This window comes from Pan troglodytes, chromosome 1 (assembly GCF_028858775.2).
Source record: "Pan troglodytes isolate AG18354 chromosome 1, NHGRI_mPanTro3-v2.0_pri, whole genome shotgun sequence".
Taxonomy (NCBI): Eukaryota; Metazoa; Chordata; class Mammalia; order Primates; family Hominidae; genus Pan; species Pan troglodytes.
Genome location: NC_072398.2, coordinates 225,524,655 through 225,540,429, shown reverse-complemented (window position 1 = coordinate 225,540,429; position 15,775 = coordinate 225,524,655). Strand labels below are relative to the sequence as shown.

General features: G+C 61.5%; 3 protein-coding genes across 17 annotated transcripts in view; 1 reads left to right on the top strand and 2 right to left on the bottom strand.

The window, feature by feature from the left end:
* The window catches only part of ESPN (espin), a 37,810-nt gene extending 36,035 nt beyond the window's left edge, over positions 1-1,775 (top strand). For all 5 annotated transcript variants that reach the window (XM_063786830.1, XM_054662223.2, XM_054662222.2 and 2 more), the window contains one exon: positions 829-1,775. Coding sequence is in view for 3 of the 5 variants with exons in the window: in XM_054662223.2 (XP_054518198.1) it covers positions 829-976 (148 nt within the window). In the remaining 2 variants the exon portion in view is untranslated. The remainder of the gene's footprint in view (positions 1-828) is intronic.
* On the bottom strand, positions 1,765-7,136 carry TNFRSF25 (TNF receptor superfamily member 25). 4 transcript variants are annotated; one of them, XM_016953212.3, is made up of 10 exons: positions 6,910-7,136; positions 6,282-6,402; positions 5,930-6,064; positions 5,394-5,561; positions 5,217-5,295; positions 3,916-3,971; positions 3,707-3,814; positions 3,473-3,510; positions 2,838-3,018; positions 1,765-2,606 (listed from the first exon to the last, which is right to left on the bottom strand). In XM_016953212.3, exons 1-10 carry the CDS (start codon positions 6,946-6,948, stop codon positions 2,278-2,280), a joined length of 1,254 nt encoding a protein of 417 aa, XP_016808701.1. In that variant the 5' UTR covers positions 6,949-7,136; the 3' UTR covers positions 1,765-2,277. The 4 variants fall into 4 exon arrangements, with proteins under 4 accessions (XP_016808701.1, XP_016808710.1, XP_016808708.1 ...); XM_016953221.4 differs by having other exon boundaries at positions 2,156-2,606; positions 3,909-3,991; positions 6,910-7,049; XM_016953219.4 differs by having other exon boundaries at positions 2,156-2,606; positions 3,473-3,507; positions 6,910-7,049.
* An 843-nt stretch (positions 7,137-7,979) lies between these two features.
* PLEKHG5 (pleckstrin homology and RhoGEF domain containing G5) overlaps positions 7,980-15,775 on the bottom strand; it is a 52,928-nt gene continuing 45,132 nt past the window's right edge. For 5 of the 8 annotated variants that reach the window (XM_016953161.3, XM_016953172.2, XM_016953177.4 and 2 more), the window contains 16 exons: positions 15,313-15,449; positions 14,875-15,020; positions 14,112-14,315; positions 13,847-14,035; positions 13,386-13,481; positions 12,617-12,667; positions 12,347-12,496; positions 11,849-11,959; positions 11,593-11,742; positions 11,364-11,501; positions 11,094-11,213; positions 10,402-10,534; positions 10,193-10,308; positions 9,900-10,099; positions 8,683-9,444; positions 7,980-8,430 (listed from right to left, as the gene is read on the bottom strand). In XM_016953161.3, coding sequence (XP_016808650.2) covers positions 8,421-8,430; positions 8,683-9,444; positions 9,900-10,099; positions 10,193-10,308; positions 10,402-10,534; positions 11,094-11,213; positions 11,364-11,501; positions 11,593-11,742; positions 11,849-11,959; positions 12,347-12,496; positions 12,617-12,667; positions 13,386-13,481; positions 13,847-14,035; positions 14,112-14,315; positions 14,875-15,020; positions 15,313-15,449 — 2,713 coding nt within the window. In that variant the 3' untranslated portion in view covers positions 7,980-8,420. Of the gene's footprint in view, positions 8,431-8,678; positions 9,445-9,899; positions 10,100-10,192; positions 10,309-10,401; positions 10,535-11,093; positions 11,214-11,363; positions 11,502-11,592; positions 11,743-11,848; positions 11,960-12,346; positions 12,497-12,616; positions 12,668-13,385; positions 13,482-13,846; positions 14,036-14,111; positions 14,316-14,874; positions 15,021-15,312; positions 15,450-15,775 lie in introns of those variants that run through there. The other 3 variants (XM_016953164.4, XM_016953197.4, XM_063786882.1) reach the window with 2 other exon arrangements.

Genomic DNA, 15,775 nt, shown 5'->3' with positions numbered 1-15,775 from the left:
GGAGGTTGCAGTGAGCCGAGATCGTGCCACTGCACTCCAGCCTAGGTGACAGAGCGAGACTCTGTCTCAATAAAAAAAAAAAAAAAATTAGCTGGGCGTAGTGGCACACATCTGTGGTTCCAGCTACTTGGGAGGCTGAGGTGGGAGGATTACGTGAGCCCAGGAGGTTGAGGCTGCAGTGAGCCATGATCTCACCACCGCACTCCACCCTGGCAACAGAGCGAGACCCTGTCTCAAATAATAATAAAACTTAGTCTTAGAAATATCATGCACATTTTACACCTGCAATCCATCACAATTTAGACCAGCCGCATTTCAAATGCTCAGCAGCCACATGTGCTTAGTGACTGCTCTGTCAACAGGCAGATCTACCCTCTATGTTCTAATAACCTGTCTCTAATTCTCAGTCCCTCTCTCAATTATATGGTCTCTCTGCTCCCCAGCAGCCCCACCCCAGTCCTCAATACTTCATATTGACAGCTCCCCCACAACTCAAGTCCTGGTCCCAGTAATCTTGCTGCTGCACCCAGCAATACCACCTCCTCACATGGTGCCACACAGTGGCCCAGCACCTCTGTTTCCAGTAAAACCCCAGCCCACTATAATCCAGCCTTAACCTCCCACTCACCCAGCTCCCCTGTGCTCCAGTAACCCCATTCTGCCCCCAATCTAGCCCCTCTGTCTTCAGCAACCCAGCCCCTGCCCTCAGTAACCCACCCCTTGCATGGGTGACCTGGCCTCTGCCTGGTGCCTGGCCCCACCCTTTCTGCCAGCCTGGGTATCTGGCCTCAGACTTCACCGGGTCTGCCCCCCTCCCCACTGCCTCAGGAAAGAGGAGGAGCGACAGAAGCAGGAGGAGCTGCGGCGGGAGAAGGAACAGTCAGAGAAGCTGCGGACGCTGGGCTACGATGAGAGCAAGCTGGCGCCCTGGCAGCGACAGGTCATCCTGAAGAAGGGGGACATCGCTAAGTACTAGAGGCCGTAGACTCCTGTCCGCAGCCTCGCAGCTCCGTGGGGCCCTCTGCCCCAGCCCCAGCCAGCCAGGCCCTGGTGGAAGGGCTGGGAGCCGCACAGCCCTCCCCTCCTGCGCTGGAAACCCTCCCTGACCCCCCAACCTGGCCCCCCGTATCCCCAGCCCTTGGCAACACTGGAGTGCACACGCCGCCACGGTTGCCCAGAAAAAGTGCCCAAGCTGCTGACGCAAACAACAACAAATGCTGCTTATTTGCATGCCGACTTACATATATTTGCATGTTCGTTGACTATCAAAGAGTGCAGAGCTCTCCCCAGCCCCGTGGGTGGTGACTTTGTTTTCCTGCGGGGCTCAGCCCCCTCCAGGATGCAGCCCCCTCCCCCGCACCCCGGAACCGGCGTCGCTGGCGCATCCTGGGTGGAGGCAGGCCCCGAGCTCGGGGAAGGGGTTTTCCCTTCCTCTCTGACCCAGATCTGCGCGCGGCCTAGCCCGGGCCTCATTTCTTATCCCCGCCAAGGGTTTCCTCTCAGTCATTTGTTTACCAGAAACATGAAAACTGCCTGTCTGGCCGGGCCGCACTTGTGGCCCCCGGGACCCCACCTCTGGCCCCACCTCCCTCAAGTCTGCGCCCCGTCCCCAGCCAGACCCACTCGCTGCCGGGACCCTTTCACTGCCCCGGTGGAGTGAATAGAGGATGAGGGGCCCTGACCCTGTGTCTCCAACTGCTGCACCCCATCCCGACCCTGTCCCCGCCACCTCGCAGCCCCATTAAAGCGCTCTCATCTGGGCTCCGGTTCACTCACTCGCTGTGGCCGCGACTTGCTCTCTCCTTCTCGGGGTAATTGAGCCAGAGTGGACTTGGGAGGGGCAGGCTTGGGAGCTAAGGCCACACTGGACTCCACCATGGGTGCCAGATCCCGGGGTGACAAGATTCCCGTCCCCTTCGACTCCCTCGAGAAAAGTCCAGTCCACTTAACACCCCAGCCCCGCAGAAACGCCAAGAAGCCGTTTTTGTTTTGTTTTGTTTTGTTTTGTTTTTTTCTTTCACAGATTTAATACCGCGATCTCAGCCAAACTCCGGCCGAGAAATTGAGAAATGTCTTCACCCCCTCTCGACATTCGTTCGTGCTTCTTCGCCTTGGCTGGAGCGATAGGGGCGAGCAGGGGTGGGGCCGGCTGGTGCTGCTACGCAGGGCCGTGCCAGCGGCTTAATAAGTGACATAAAATGTCTACACGCATAAGTAACCGTACTTAGGGCTTCTGCAAGGGCCACCAGAGCGCCTAGGCGGCAAGTGGGCGCCGTGTCACGGGCCGCGCTGCAGGCGGCTGCGCAAGTCTTCCACGCAGCCGTCCAGCCCCATGCGCTCCAGGGCCGCGTAAACGGCTCCCAGGCCCGCGGGCTGCTGCTGGCGCCAGCGCTTGAGCATCTCGTACTGCTGGTCTCGGAAGCGGCCGATCTCCACCTCCACGGCTTCGATCTCTGCCTCGCGCAGCCCCAGCGTGCGCACGAACTCCTTCCAGCGCCGCGCTGGGACCGCGTCCATCACGTCGTAGAGCTGCGGGCCCGGCTGCAGCATCATGGCTGGCGAGCCGGCTGGGGACTCTGGCGAGAGTGTGGGCGCAGCAGCGGGGCCTGGGGCAGGGCCAGAGAGAGCCAATTGGGGTACGTGGGCCGCGGTCGGGAGGCAGAGTCAGGGGCGTTCGTGCGGGTACCCCAGGGCTGAAGCCCGCTGGATCCGGTGGGTCAGGGCATAGGGCGGACTCAGTCAGTTAGGGGGCAGAAAGGGAACACGTTGTGAAACCACAACTTCCCACCGCAGACAGGAGAATGGGGTCAAGGCCTCAGGCCACTGATGTCCCTTACCAAGAGCTCTGCTGGGCAGCTGGTCCCAGGACCATGTCACCTGCGGGCAGAGCGCCTCCTGGGTCTCGGGGTAGCCAGGGGTCCAGCTGTTACCCACCAACTGGACGGTGCAGATCTTCTCACTGCTGTCAGGAGGTGCTAGAAGGGTGTGGGCGCTGTCCAAGGGTGACAGATGGGTGGCCTGGAAGCCAAGAGGGGCCCCAGGTCAGCCCTGCTTGCCAAGTAAGGCCCCTTACCCGCAGTGCCTCTCCAGGAGGGGACAGTCCCTGGTTCAGTCAGCAGACACCCCCGCAATGACACCTCCCACAGTTGGCCCTGCTCTCACTGTAGCCCAGCAGAACTCTTGCTTCTGCCTTGAGTCCCCTGCCCCCGCCTCCTTCCTCTTGTCCCCCAGCACCATGGGGCTCTCCTTCCATTGAACTGTTAGCTCCTGTGTACGAATCTGAACTCCAGCTGACTGAGCACCCCTTGAGGGCAGGCACTGTGCTGGTCTCATCCACTGATGACTCTGCTCCCAACACCTCTGTCCACTAGGGCTACCCGGTGCTGGCCGCGTGCCAAGCTCCAGGGATCATAGTAAGGCTTGATCTTCCAGCTCCAGAAGGCAGCCCAGAATCACACAGTGAGGTTCTTACCGGTGGTGGGGTCAGAGCCTCCATCCCAGCTTCATCTGCTGACAGACACAGAGAGATTGCGGTTAGCCACCAGGCAAGCCTCCTGGACCTGGGTGCTGGTACAGCTCCTCTAGGGTTCTTCTGCACCCCACACTCCCTGCCTCAGTTTCCCCTTCCGTATCAGGGTTGAGTAGACTCTGGGCTACCCATCCTGACCCCAGGCTTCTGGGTGCGTGTGTGGGTGTGTGTACTTACCAGTAACCAGGGGCTTGTGAGGCCAGCAGTGGCGGTATGTGTAGGTCAGGGTGGCCCCAAGCAGGAGGGGGACCACAAGGCCAGCCAGGAGCACCTGGACCCAGAACACTGAAAGCAGCTGGTGGGTGTTGGGTGGTTGCCCCCCTCCTCACCCGCCTCCCCTCGGCCCATCCCAGTTCTCCCACTCGCATTCCCAGCACACCACCTACTCTGCCTCCAGCCACAGACAGCGGCACAGCGCTCTGGACAGCTCCCCAGGGTGCTCCTGCAAGGGACGGGGGTGGCCTGAGGGATGAGGGGGTGCATGCCAGGAGGGGCTCCCTAAGACTGCCCAGCATCTGCTCCATCTTAGAGACCCTTCCCTCCCCAGGCCTCTCACTCTACCCAAGAATGTTCCTGTCATTGTGTCCCTGGTAACAACCACAGACACTATTCACTGAGCTTCTTCTAGACTACATGAAGAGTCACTAGAATGTCAACCCCAAAAGGACAGGGATTTTGCCTATTTTGTCCTCTGTTGCATCCCCAGCACCTAGAACAGTGTGTAGAACATAGCAGATATTCAATAAAGACTTGAATGGAGGCCGGGCGCGGTGGCTCATGCCTGTAATCCCAGCACTTTGGGAGGCCAAGGCGGGTGGATCACGAGGTCAGGAGATCAAGACCATCTTGGCTAACATGGTGAAACCCCGTCTCTACTAAAAATACAAAAAATTAGCCGGGGGTGGTGGTGGGCTCCTGTAGTCCCAGCTACTTGGGAGGCTGAGGCAGGAGAATCACTTGAACCCAGGCGGCAGAGGTTGTAGTGAGCCAAGATCGTGCCACTGCACTCCAGCCTGGGTGACAGAGCAAGTCTCCATCTCAAAAAAAAAAAAAAAAAAAAAAGACTTGAATAGCTACAGAAAGTCCCTTACCTCTGATCAAAGGCCTGTGAATTAGCTGCTAACATCCCTTGTTGAGAAAGGGACACCACACATCAGAGACGCGAATTCTCTGCACTTGCCCAAGATCCCCTAGAGAACTAGCAGCACAGTCCTGACTCTCAGCCCTTTGTAGTTATTTATTTAATAGATTTAATATTTATTTAATATTTAATAGATTTAATATTTATTTATTTATTTAATAGGTCTCGCTCTGTTGCCCAGGCTGAAGTGCAGTGGCACGATCATAGCTCACTGCAGCCTCAACCTCCTTCAGCCCAAGTTTTAAAGCTATATCAATGTGACTCTCTGTATAAGTGACAAATCATCTGTAATATCTGGCTAGGATCGCTGGGGGGAATGCTGGCTGAAAGTGAAGGCAAATACCCTTATGTATCTGGCTAAGGCGGATCCAGATTGCTCTTTTGCCATCTAAGTTTGCCTGAAGTGGGGCCCACCCATCACAGGGCCAAGGCTCCCTCCTCCCTATCCCCTCTTCCTATTCCTGAACCAGCAGCACCTGCCCCACCCCAGGTCCCTGCCCTGCTCCCAGCCGCCCTTCCCTCCATCCCACGACAGCTAGGAATTACGTGGGGCAGGACACGCAGCCATCGCCATGTTCATAGAAGCCAGGCAGGCAGGTCCCACAGTCAGTATCTCTGCGGGAACCTGCAATCCAGGAGAGGCATGCGTCACCATGGGACAGGAGTGGGTCAGGCAGGGAGAAGGGGGTCTGGGAGTAGAGAGCCCTGGGTGGGGGTACTCACAGAGTAGCCGTGTGTGGCGGTGCAGGGCCCCGCAGTCTAGGCATGGTTGGCAGTAGAAGGGTGAACTGCTGACACATTGGCTGACCTGGCACTCCACAAACCAGCCTGGCTTACAGCCACAGCGGGTGTCGGCCACTGCTGAACAGTTCTCCAGCGCCACCTGGGAGGCTGGTGGGGGTGCAGGGAGATGGGGAGTGGAGAGTTAGTCAGGGCCAAAGGCTCCCATGGAGAGGCAGAGGCATTATCCCAAGATAATGGAGACAGAAATAGGCGAAAGACAGACAGGTACAGGGCTACCCTAAAAAAGAGAGAAGCTCAGAGATTAAGGCCGACCAGAGGCCAAGGCACATGGAGAGATGGGAAGGTCACCAGGAAGAGAGAAGGGGCAAGGGCACCCTGAAGGAGGATCAGGGTGGAGGGTTCTGGCAAGGGTGGGTGCAGGACCCTCACACCCCAAGTTTGGGCCCGAGCCAGCCACTTCCTTCAGAAAGGCCTGTCCTTAGGAACTCCCTGCCAAGCACTGAGAAGCCCCTCACCCTGCTCATCACAGGCCTGGCAGCGGGCACATTCAGAATTATGGTGGTTCTCCCAGGCCAAGAAGGTGTCTTGGGGACACAGAAGGCAGGTGGAGTTGCCGCAGGGCTCCGTGCAAGGGGCCTTCAGGTAGTGCCCTGTGGAACCAGGCAGGGGTCAGGCAGGCAGAGGGGCTGCCCAGCAACCCCCGACCTGCTTCCCACCCTGCCCTCCCTCCCTCTTTCTCTCCAGCTCCCTACTTCTCTGTCAGCCTACCCCTACCTCCCCTGCCAGCCTCCTCTTACCTCCCGGGCCTGCCCGCCACCTCTCCAGCCCTGCCTGCCCCATGCCTCTCCCACCCCTGTGGCCACTTACCCGCTGGGCAGCCTCTGCAACAAAACAGACCAATCTTCTTGTGGAAGTCACCGGCACAGTCACACCTGGGGCTACGAGTGCCGCCCTGGGCCCGGGCCCCCAGCAGCACCAGGAGGAGCGCCTGGGGGACAGGTGCTGCTGACTCTCAGCGCAGCTGCCCACGTGGGGCCTCTCCCTGCTGCGTCTCCTCCATTTCAGAGGCCCCAGCATTTGCCCACAGAGCAGCCCACTTCCCAGGCCCCGGGCAGAAGGGGTGCCCATGGGTGGAGAGGAAACTAACTTCCTTCCCCCGCGCACACACCAGGCTTCGGAGGGGGCGCTTACCAGCCCCTCACAAGTTTCCCATCCACCAGAGCAGGGATCCGGCAGCGCCCCCACCCCCACCCATGCTTTCTGTTGGGGGAGGGACACTGATAATGCTCTGCCTGGGGCCCCCAGACCCTCCTGGGAGGGGTTTCCTCTCAGTGGAAGGGCTACGCCCTGGAGGAGCCTCTAACGAGATCGGAAGGGGCGGCCAACCCAGCCCCCAGTGAGGCTTGGAGTGGAGACGCGCCCGGGGCCCCTTCCTTCACCGAGGCTCTTGGGACAGGGCTCAAAGCTGCCCCTCGCCTCCTGCGTCTCAACTCACCGCCGCCACCGCCGCGCAGCCCCGCGGCCGCTGCTCCATAGCCCTCCGCGCCGCGCTGGGCCCTCCGACGGGCGCCCAGGGGCTTCCCGGCTCCGTGCTCTCTGCCCGTCGTGGTTCCGCCTTCAGCCCCGCGCCCGCAGGGCCCGCCCCGCGCCGTCGAGAAGGGCCCGCCTGGCGGGCGGGGGGAGGCGGGGCCGCCCGAGCCCAACCGAGTCCGACCGGGTGCCCCCTCTGCTCGGCCTAGACCTGAGCTCATCAGGCGGCAGCGGACAGGCCAAGTAGAACACGCGAAGCGCTGGGCTGCCTGCTGCGACCAGGGGCACAGGATAGAGCTGCATCTCGGTCCCCACCCCGAGTCTCGCCCCAACCCTGAGAACCACTTCAAGGTAGAGCCAGGGCAAGTGACTTCTCTCTCGGCCTCCGCGTCCCCAGCCATGGAGGAGGTTGGGCCAAAAGTACCGCAAGGGGCCAAGCGCAGTAGCTCAGGCCTGTAATTGTAGCACTATGGGAGGCAGAGGCGGGCGGAACACTTGGGGTCAGGAGTTCGAGACCAGCCTGACCAATATGGTGAAATGCCGTCTCTACTTAAAATACAAAAACTAGCCCGGCGTGGTGGTGCACACCTGCAGTTCCAGCTACTAGAGTGGCTGGGGCAGGAGAATCGTTTGAACCCGGGAGGCAGAGGTTGCAGTGAGCCGACATCACACCACTGCACTCCAACCTAGGTGACAGAGTGAGACTCTGTATTTAAAAAAAAAAAAGTTCCTGAAGGGACCCCCATGGAGGACCCACCTTCCCAAGAGGGCTGGCCTGAGTGTGGGAACTGGGCAGATTCAGCCCTGAATCCCCGGGGGGCAGCTGGGGAGAGGCTCTGATGGTGGCTGAAGGTGGGGAAGTCTGGGGGTGTTGGTCTGGTGGCACCCCACACCCCATTACTTCCCAGTGCTTCCCATGGCAAGCTCCATCCGTGGCCCATCCGTGGCAAGTGGAGGAGCACAGGAACACAAGGAGGCCGCCCTGAACTCAAGTGCCCCGAGTCACTGGGCCCCAAAGCAAAGGACTCTTCCCAGTGGAGTCTAGACAAGTCTTTATAAAAGAACCAAAAGCTCAATAAATACGTAACTTTACAGAACCCAGCCCAAACCAGGGGTGGCCTGTGGGACTGGGAAGGTGGGGGCAGGGCAGGAGTGAATCCCACTGGAGGCCAGTGAGGGTAGAAGTGGGATGGGCAGCCTAGGAGCCCAGCCCTGAAGACTCGAGCTGAGCTGGTAACTTCGGGGAGTAGGTGACGAGGGGCTGCCTGGGCAGGTGGGGTGGTACTGTGGCCTGGGCCTCCTCCACTCCATCCAGTCCGGCAAAGCGCAAATTGGGCCCGGGCGTAGGCAGGGATCCTGCCCAGCATCCGGCTCATGCATACAGGAGGCAGTAGCTGAAGCAGGTGCCGGCACGCCCCAGGAGGCAGGCTGTCTGCTGTCTCTTGGTCAATGGCACTCTTGGGGGCCTCCCTCTGCTCAAACCTCCCTACAGGGTGGGGAGGGGACAGAGTCCTTCTTTGGCTGACGCCATTCAGAGTGGCTCTGGTCACCCTCTCTTCCCCACGGCACTCCTCAGGCCCCTTCACTGCTGCCCACCACAGCCCCCTGCACCCAGACACTGGGCAGGGTTCAGGCTCCCTCCGCCATGACCCTCCCCAAATGCGATGCTCCCAGGCATGAGTGGGCCCCCATGCCAGTGCCCTGAGCCACCTGCCCTACCCCAGTCCAGGCCACTCACGAGGCAGTGAGCGTGGAGTTAAGCAGCAGGGTGGTCCTGATTCGGTAGAGCTGGGCCAGGGTCAGCTTCCTGTGCTGGGCAGAGACCCCTGGTGGGGGCTCAGGCTGGACCCTGGGAGAGGCCCCCGAGGGCAGGTCTCCACACCTCTTCCTGTGGGAGCCTGCAGGTTCCCCGGCCAGGCAGCTGACTAGCCCAGGACCACTGCCAGGGCTAGGGGCCCCTCGGCAATCCCAGCTGGGTCCAGCTTCCTGAGGGGAGCCCTGAGTCCTAATACCTGGGGCTGGAACAGCCAGGCAGAGCTCTGACAGGCTGCGGCTGGGGGCAGAGGGTGTCCCATGGGTGCCAGCCCCTGCCAGCAGCTGGAGGAGGCTGGCCTCGGACTTAGACTTGAGCAGGTGGGGCGGGCAGGTCAACAGCTGGACAGGGGTGCGGCGGCAGAGACGGGGCGAGGGTGGAGGGGAAGGAACTCGTGGGGACTCTGGGGCCTGAGGCACTAGCTCTGCCATTGGGCCTGGGGCCACAAAGTCTTGTAAGGAGGTTGGGGAGAGGGTGCCGTAGGCAGAGTCCATGGAGCAGGAGCGGCCGTCCACCGGACCCAGGGGCAGCAGCTCACTGGTGGGCGTGGCAGATGAGGCAGTGGTGCTGAGAGAGGTCTCATCAGACTGGGAGCTGAAAGGACCGCTGTCGAACTCGGGGGAGGACAGCGTGTCCCCAGGCTCTACCACAACCATGGCCAGCGTCTCTGTGGAGCCATCTGAGGCACTGTGGGGCCAGGAGCAGAGTCAGCCCAGGCCATGAAACCTAGATGGCCTGAGGCAGCCCCAGGCTGGGCAATGCACAGTGGTTTATACCCTCTGCCCTCCTGGGGCTGGAGGCTCAGAGATGGCAGCATGTGGCAGGTGTGGCAGATCTTCCAGCTCCAGTGCCCACAACAGACCTCAGTAGTGAGCCCAGCACTCTTCCCTGCCAAGGCTGGATCTGCCCTAAGGATCCTCAGCACAACACCCCAGGCAGCTACCACGAATGGATCAGGGCTGGCAGCACATGGAAAGGTGTCTGCCCTCCCCACCCGGACTCTGGGGGAGACAGAGCCCCGCTCCCACAGTGTTCATGACAAGAGGCCATTGGGAGGAAGGGAGCGTGGCTGGGCCTTCAGGAGTCCTGGGCTAGAGTACTTGTCCTGGTTTGACCTGCTGGGTGGTCATGAGCAGACGTACCAGTGCTGAGAGTCGGGGCTGCTGCTGCTTTTCCGCATGATGGTAGGGGAGCTGGCAGCTGAAGTGCCACTGTCCTCGCCTTCCTCCTCCTCCTCCTCCTCCTCCTCTTCCTCCTCCTGCTCATCCTCCTCCTCTTCCAGGCTCTGCAGGGGCTGCTGACTGCCTGGGGGCTCCTGTGCACGCAGCTGTTGCAGCTGGTTCTGCAGGCAAGGTTGGGGTACATGGGACAGAATGGGTTGTGACCAGCATCTCCCTAATCTGCCTTGCCCACCCACTCACTACTCTGCACTCACCTGGGCATTGTAAATGGTGTCCACCCAGCCACGGCACAAGGCCTGGCCGCTGGCCTGGAACGTGTAGGCCCCTACAGCACTGTGAAACTCATTCAGGTAGATAAGGAGGAAGGACCCTGGTTAGGGAAGGCCCAAGTCAGTGTCAGCAGAGACGATGGCCCCCACCCATCACAGCCCCTGACCAGGAACAGGGGACCAGGGCTCCTTACCAGGGTCCCGTAGCTCCCGGCACACAATCTTGTCCACGAGCAGGGGTGGCCTGATGACCCTGGTCCTCTCTGCCTTCTTCACTGCTTTGGTCACCAACAGCAGATCCGTGAAGAGGAAGCAGTACACATCCATCTGCAGTGGCAGGAGGGGGGGTGGCCAGAGAGGCCAGCAGGGTCAGGGCCGGGGACTGTGGCACCAGCCTCCCCTGGGAGCACTCGGTTTTTGTCAAACACTCCTCCCACCATGAACCTTCAAGTAAAATTAAAATGAAGAGGAAGATGATTCTCTTTCACTGAGATGTACGTTGATGACTTATCTCAATACAAGTTTACATTAAAAAGAAGACTGGTGACTTTGAAGTCACCGTGTGCAAGCTCTCAGCCTGCCCCATGCCTGAAGGGGCCATGGCACGGTAGCAAGGCTCTGGGGTTCCTGGCCCACTTGTGGAATATGGCTGCCCTCCCACCAGGAACCCATGTGGCACCAACAAATGGGCACAACTGTTGCCTTCAAGGGCTAGGACCCTACTGCTGGATTTGTGAATGGCAGGCAGAGAACTGTCATTCACTATGACAAGGTCACTGGTTCTTGAGTAACCACCCAAGGGACTGCAGAGCTGAGAACCAGTGACTGGGGCCCAGGAGGTCCCTAGGAAGGGCAGGGCACAGGGGTGGGGTGGCCCTGGAATCACCTTGCTGTCCTTCCCCTCCTTCATCCTCAGGCTCCCCTCCAGCAGCAGCTGCCGCGTCTCCTCCGGGGAGGCGCCAGGGATGGGGGCTGTCAAGTCCAGGTGCAGAAATTCCTTCAGGAGCTGGGGACGGATGGCGTGAGCGTAGGGGAGGCCAGAGACTGACTCCCATCTCAGCTAGGCATCCTCAGTGAGATGCCCAGCACAACCCCTGCCTGCCAGCTGGGCCTTCCTCTCTCCCAGCTGGCAACCCCCGCAGACACACACGCCCACCTTGTCCACTTCGTCGCTGCTGCTTTCCACCACCTCGTAGGCGTCGATGCGGCTCACCACGGCCGCCAGCCGCTGCCGCTCCTGCCGCTGCCGCATGCACGCGTTCACGTGGTGGATGAAGCGCTCCACGGAGCCGATCTAGGGGCAGGCGAGGGAGCTTCAGGTCCAGGGTCATGACGGACCAGAGAGCCGCGCAGGGGGGACGGCTCCCGCTGGCCATCAGGGTTACCATGGCGACGACGGCCTCCTTGGCGCGCGGCTCCTCGGTCTTCCTCAGCACCGACTTGAGCAGCAGCGGGTACTTGGTGAGCCGCTGGTGGGGTTTGGCCAGCATGTCGCTCAGCTTCAGCCTCTGGCACTGTGGGTGCTTCTCCGCCCACTGCGGTGGGGGAGTGGGGGCGGGGCTCAGGGCAGGCCCCGCCCCACCCGGCCCAGTCCAGGGTCCCGTCCTCCTGCGCCCCCGCCCACAGCACGCGCGCCCTCACCGTGATGTAGGCCCGGAAGAGGTCGTTGTCGCGCAGCAGGCCGCGCATGTACTCCATGCAGCCCTCCTCCTCCATGCAGTAGCGGATGTAGGGCTTGAAGAGCGAGCCGAACTGGCCCGGGGCAGAACAACCACGGCGCCGGTTACCGCGCGCTCCCTGCGGGCCGGCCCGCGCCAGGCGCTGCGCAAGCGCTTCCTTACTGCACTTGGGCGACCACCCCAAGGGGGCAGCAAGCTTATGATCCCTGTTTCCTGATGAGGAAACTGAGCCTCAGCCAAAGTGACCACCCGTGGCCAGGGATCAGGGGTAGATGGTCAGGTGGAGGCTCAAACCCGGGCGACCGCCTCGTAATTCCTCACCCTTGGCCACAAGGGGTCAAGTGCGGTTACGGGCCTGGGGGAGGTTGGGGATGCTGGGCAGACCGGATCGGGCCGTGGAGGCTTTTCGGCGCCCCAGCCCTGCCTCAGTGCCCCCGCCTGCGCCCGGCCCCGCCCGTACCATCTTGAAGCCTTTGAGGAAGTCCCCGGGCTGCAGCAGCGCTCGCGTGCGCCGCGCCTTCTCCAGCACCGGCGCCATCACGCTAGCCCACAGCCTGCGGTGCAGCTGCGCGATCTCCGGGATGTTGCTGAACAGGCGCTCCGCCTCCACCTGGGCGCGGCGGGAGGTGCGGTTGGCCACGCCCCTCCGCCAGGTTAGCCCCGCCCCAGGTCCAGGTCCCGCCCTCCTTCCTGGTACCTCACCCGCCGCCGCCCCCGAATCCCAGCGCACCTCACACAGCAGCCCTGACTCTTGCAGGTTCAGGAGGCAGCACAGGAACAGCTGTGGGATCAGGGGATGGTGTGACTGGGGTCGGGAGGCTGTCTCAGCCCTAGGGCCCCATCCAGCCTCAGGCTCCCCTGCCACTCCTTCCCCTTCCCGGTTCCAGGAGGCCCCACAGCAGCCACGGATAAGAAGGCTGTACCCTTTGGCCTTCGCACCTGGGTAGTCCAGACCCTGAGGAAAGACCCAGTCCTCATAGCCCTCCCGAGGTCACATTGCCCTGGTCCCTCCTGGAGGGAAGCTCGGGGGAGACTGGCTTTGAAGCCATGCCTGGAATTCCCTTCTCCACCTCTGCCCTGGCTTAGCCTCCAGATTTCACCTCTGAGGGTGCTTCCTCCCTCCAGGAAGCTCCAAGCCCAGGGTAGGTGCTCCCCTCCCTGAGCCAAAATCTCTACACTGCCAGCTCACTCTGTCCCGTCCAGGGCGTGGCCTGCTGGGCACCCAGCACACAGCAAGTGTTGGGAAACAGCCACTGAACGAAAGTGAAAGAATGAGGCCTCACCTGTGCTAATTCAGCTGAACCTGACAAACCTGCCCGAAGCCCCCTCCCAGGTTCCTCTAGGAGGCACCTCCTCCCTGGGCGCAGCCGTTGTCTGACTTTCCTGTCCCCACCTCATTGCCAGGCACCTGCTCCTTCTGCAAAGGCTCAGCCTCATCTGAGGGCTGTCAGAAAGAGGGGGGCAGGGTGGCCACGGGGACCAGAGCAGCCCCTACTCACGTTGATGATCACCCGCAGTTTCCTGATGTAGGAGGCCTCCGTGTGCAGCAGCTCCCACACCGCCTCCTGCTGGTGGCACTGCCTCCGGGTCAGCTTCTAGAGGGAGGGCAGGATGGGTCATTCACGAGGCCTGGAGCACCTTAGGGTGGCCGGGGAGGATAAGCAACCTGCATGCAACTCTCTCATTTTCCCAATGGGGACATGGAGGTCCCAAGAGGAGCAGGGTCACCCTTGACACCACATGAGTAATCACAGTTAAGACACCCAAGATCTGGGCCCTCCTCTGCCATTAAAACAGCCAAGCGGCACACCATTTTCATCTAGCCTCAGTGTCTCCAAAGTGGGCTAATGGTAACGGTGGCCTCTTTGGGGCGTCCCATGGAACATCTGATCACTGGGTCCTCCCGAGGGCTGTCCTCCTTTCGGGACAAGGAGGGAGCAGCACTGTGGCCCGCACTCACCTCATGCCCATCAATGAGCTCCCGCCAGCTGTCCTCCAGCCTCAGGCAGGCATTGTCCTCAGCCTCGTCTTCATCGTACTCCTCCTCCCAGGAGTCATGGTCGAAGCGCAGCCCCCGGGGCAGCCTGGGCAGCCCGAAGAGGCTGTAGGTGTGCAGCTTGCCCTCCAGCTGCTCCATCTTGTCTACCTCCTGGAAAGATACCCTGGTCAGGGTCAGGGGTCACGGCCAGCCAGCTGCCTGACCCTGGGCAGATGGGGCCACATACCCGGCCAAAGGCGCTGGTGCTGGGGCCGGAGCTGAAAAAGCCGCTGAAGCGACTGGCCGCCCGGTTCTTCCAGCTGTCGCCGCTATTGGTGCTGCCACTGCTGCCGCTGGGCAGAGAGCAGCTGGAGGGCGTGGGGGGCTCCTGCCCGGGGATGCTCGCCTCCCCCAGGAACTCTGACATGTTCTTGCGGCGGCGGCCAGGGGCCTGGCCAGGGAAGGGTGGTCAGGGCCGGGACCCTCTGCCAGCCCCCATGGCCCCACCCCAGGGCGGGTTTCCAGGGCCTCAGGCCAGCCTGGGATGGAGGAGGGTCTCTGCATCTCTACCCTGAGGTGTCCCCTCTCCTGGGGCCCAGACATATCTGGAGACTGGAAGGTCCAGACTATCATATACGCCCAGACTATCATCCCCCAGTCCCCCAGCTTCAAGCATGAAGCACAGAGTTACACACTGAGATGCACTCTGGAACACAGCTCTGGGTGGTCTGTAGCCCCAGGTACAAGTGCTCTCACGCACACATGCACACACAGGTTCCCTGACCCCTGGCACTAGAAGAGTCTCAGATACAAGCCCTCACCTTGGGCTATGGCTAGATCCAGAGAGAGAGGGTCCCCTACTCTCCCAGCCAACCCCATTTTCCAGAAGGGGCAATTAAAACCCCAAGAGGGGGCAGTGAGAGACCAGGGTGACTGCCTCTGAGGAGGGGCTGTGGGCCCAGCCTGGGCCCCTTCCCACCCCCTCCCCTGACACACCCCCTCCTCCTCACCAAGATGTCCAGGCTCTCCCGGCGGCTCTGGGGGTCCACACGCTCCAGGGCGGGGGGCCCGGTCCCAGCTGGCCGCAGAATCGGCAAACTCAGGGACTTGGAGTCCTTCACGCCCTGCTCCACCTTGCCCTCATCTCCAGGCTTGGCTGGGGCCGCATGTGGGGGCCACGAGAGATCCTCAGTACCCAGGTCTGGTGGAGGAGGGGGTCCCCGGTCCTCTCTCCCCGGAGGATCCACACCAAGGCCTGCCTGCCCTCCCCCGACAGCCCCGCCCTGCCAGCACCCTCCCCTCCCCCAGCAGCACCCAGCAGAGACACCTGTATGGTAATGAGGCTGCTCAGGCCCACGACCAATGGGAACCTGAGCCTGGGAAGGGCGCCCATCTCCAGGAGGCTCCGCCAGTCCCAGCGGCCCCATTTGGCCCAGGCTGCTTCTCACCTTTGACACGAAGGTAGTGTCCCCCGAACCTGTAGGCCTCGAAGGTGAGGGACAGGGGTGTGTTGGACTGGTCCAGGTAGATGTCCACTTTGCCCAGCGCAATGCCCTTCCTTTCAAATACAGGCAGCAGCACCTCCCTGCCCCCAGGACAGGAGGCATGTGTGTTAGAACCAGGCGGCCAGTCGCTTCAGCTTGGGCCCCGCCCCCATGAGCCCCCGCCCCACCCACAGCCCCAGCTGCCCCCACCTTCCCAACGGAAAAGGGAAGCCCGCATGGGATCACACGCAGGTCCACAGACACCTGCCCGCAGAGGTGCTCACACAGGCGCATCTGCATACCACGGCAGACCTGTCACACGCCTGCCCACACCCAGGCCTGGCTCTTGCACACATGATTAAAACGCACAAGTACACAGACCCCGCCGCACTCCCTCACACTGGCGTGCACACCAGCACGGGTCTGC

Bases quoted from the DNA above. Each gene is read 5' to 3' on its own strand.
- TNFRSF25 (XM_016953221.4), bottom strand. From the start codon at position 6,948: ATGGAGCAGCGGCCGCGGGGCTGCGCGGCGGTGGCGGCG. The intron at 5,296-5,393 runs GTGAGTACCCCC...CCTGGATTGCAG, and splicing joins CCGCCACACACGGCTACTCT to GTTCCCGCAGAGATACTGAC. The intron at 3,992-5,216 runs GTAATTCCTAGC...CTCATCCCTCAG, and splicing joins GGCTGCGTGTCCTGCCCCAC to GCCACCCCCGTCCCTTGCAG.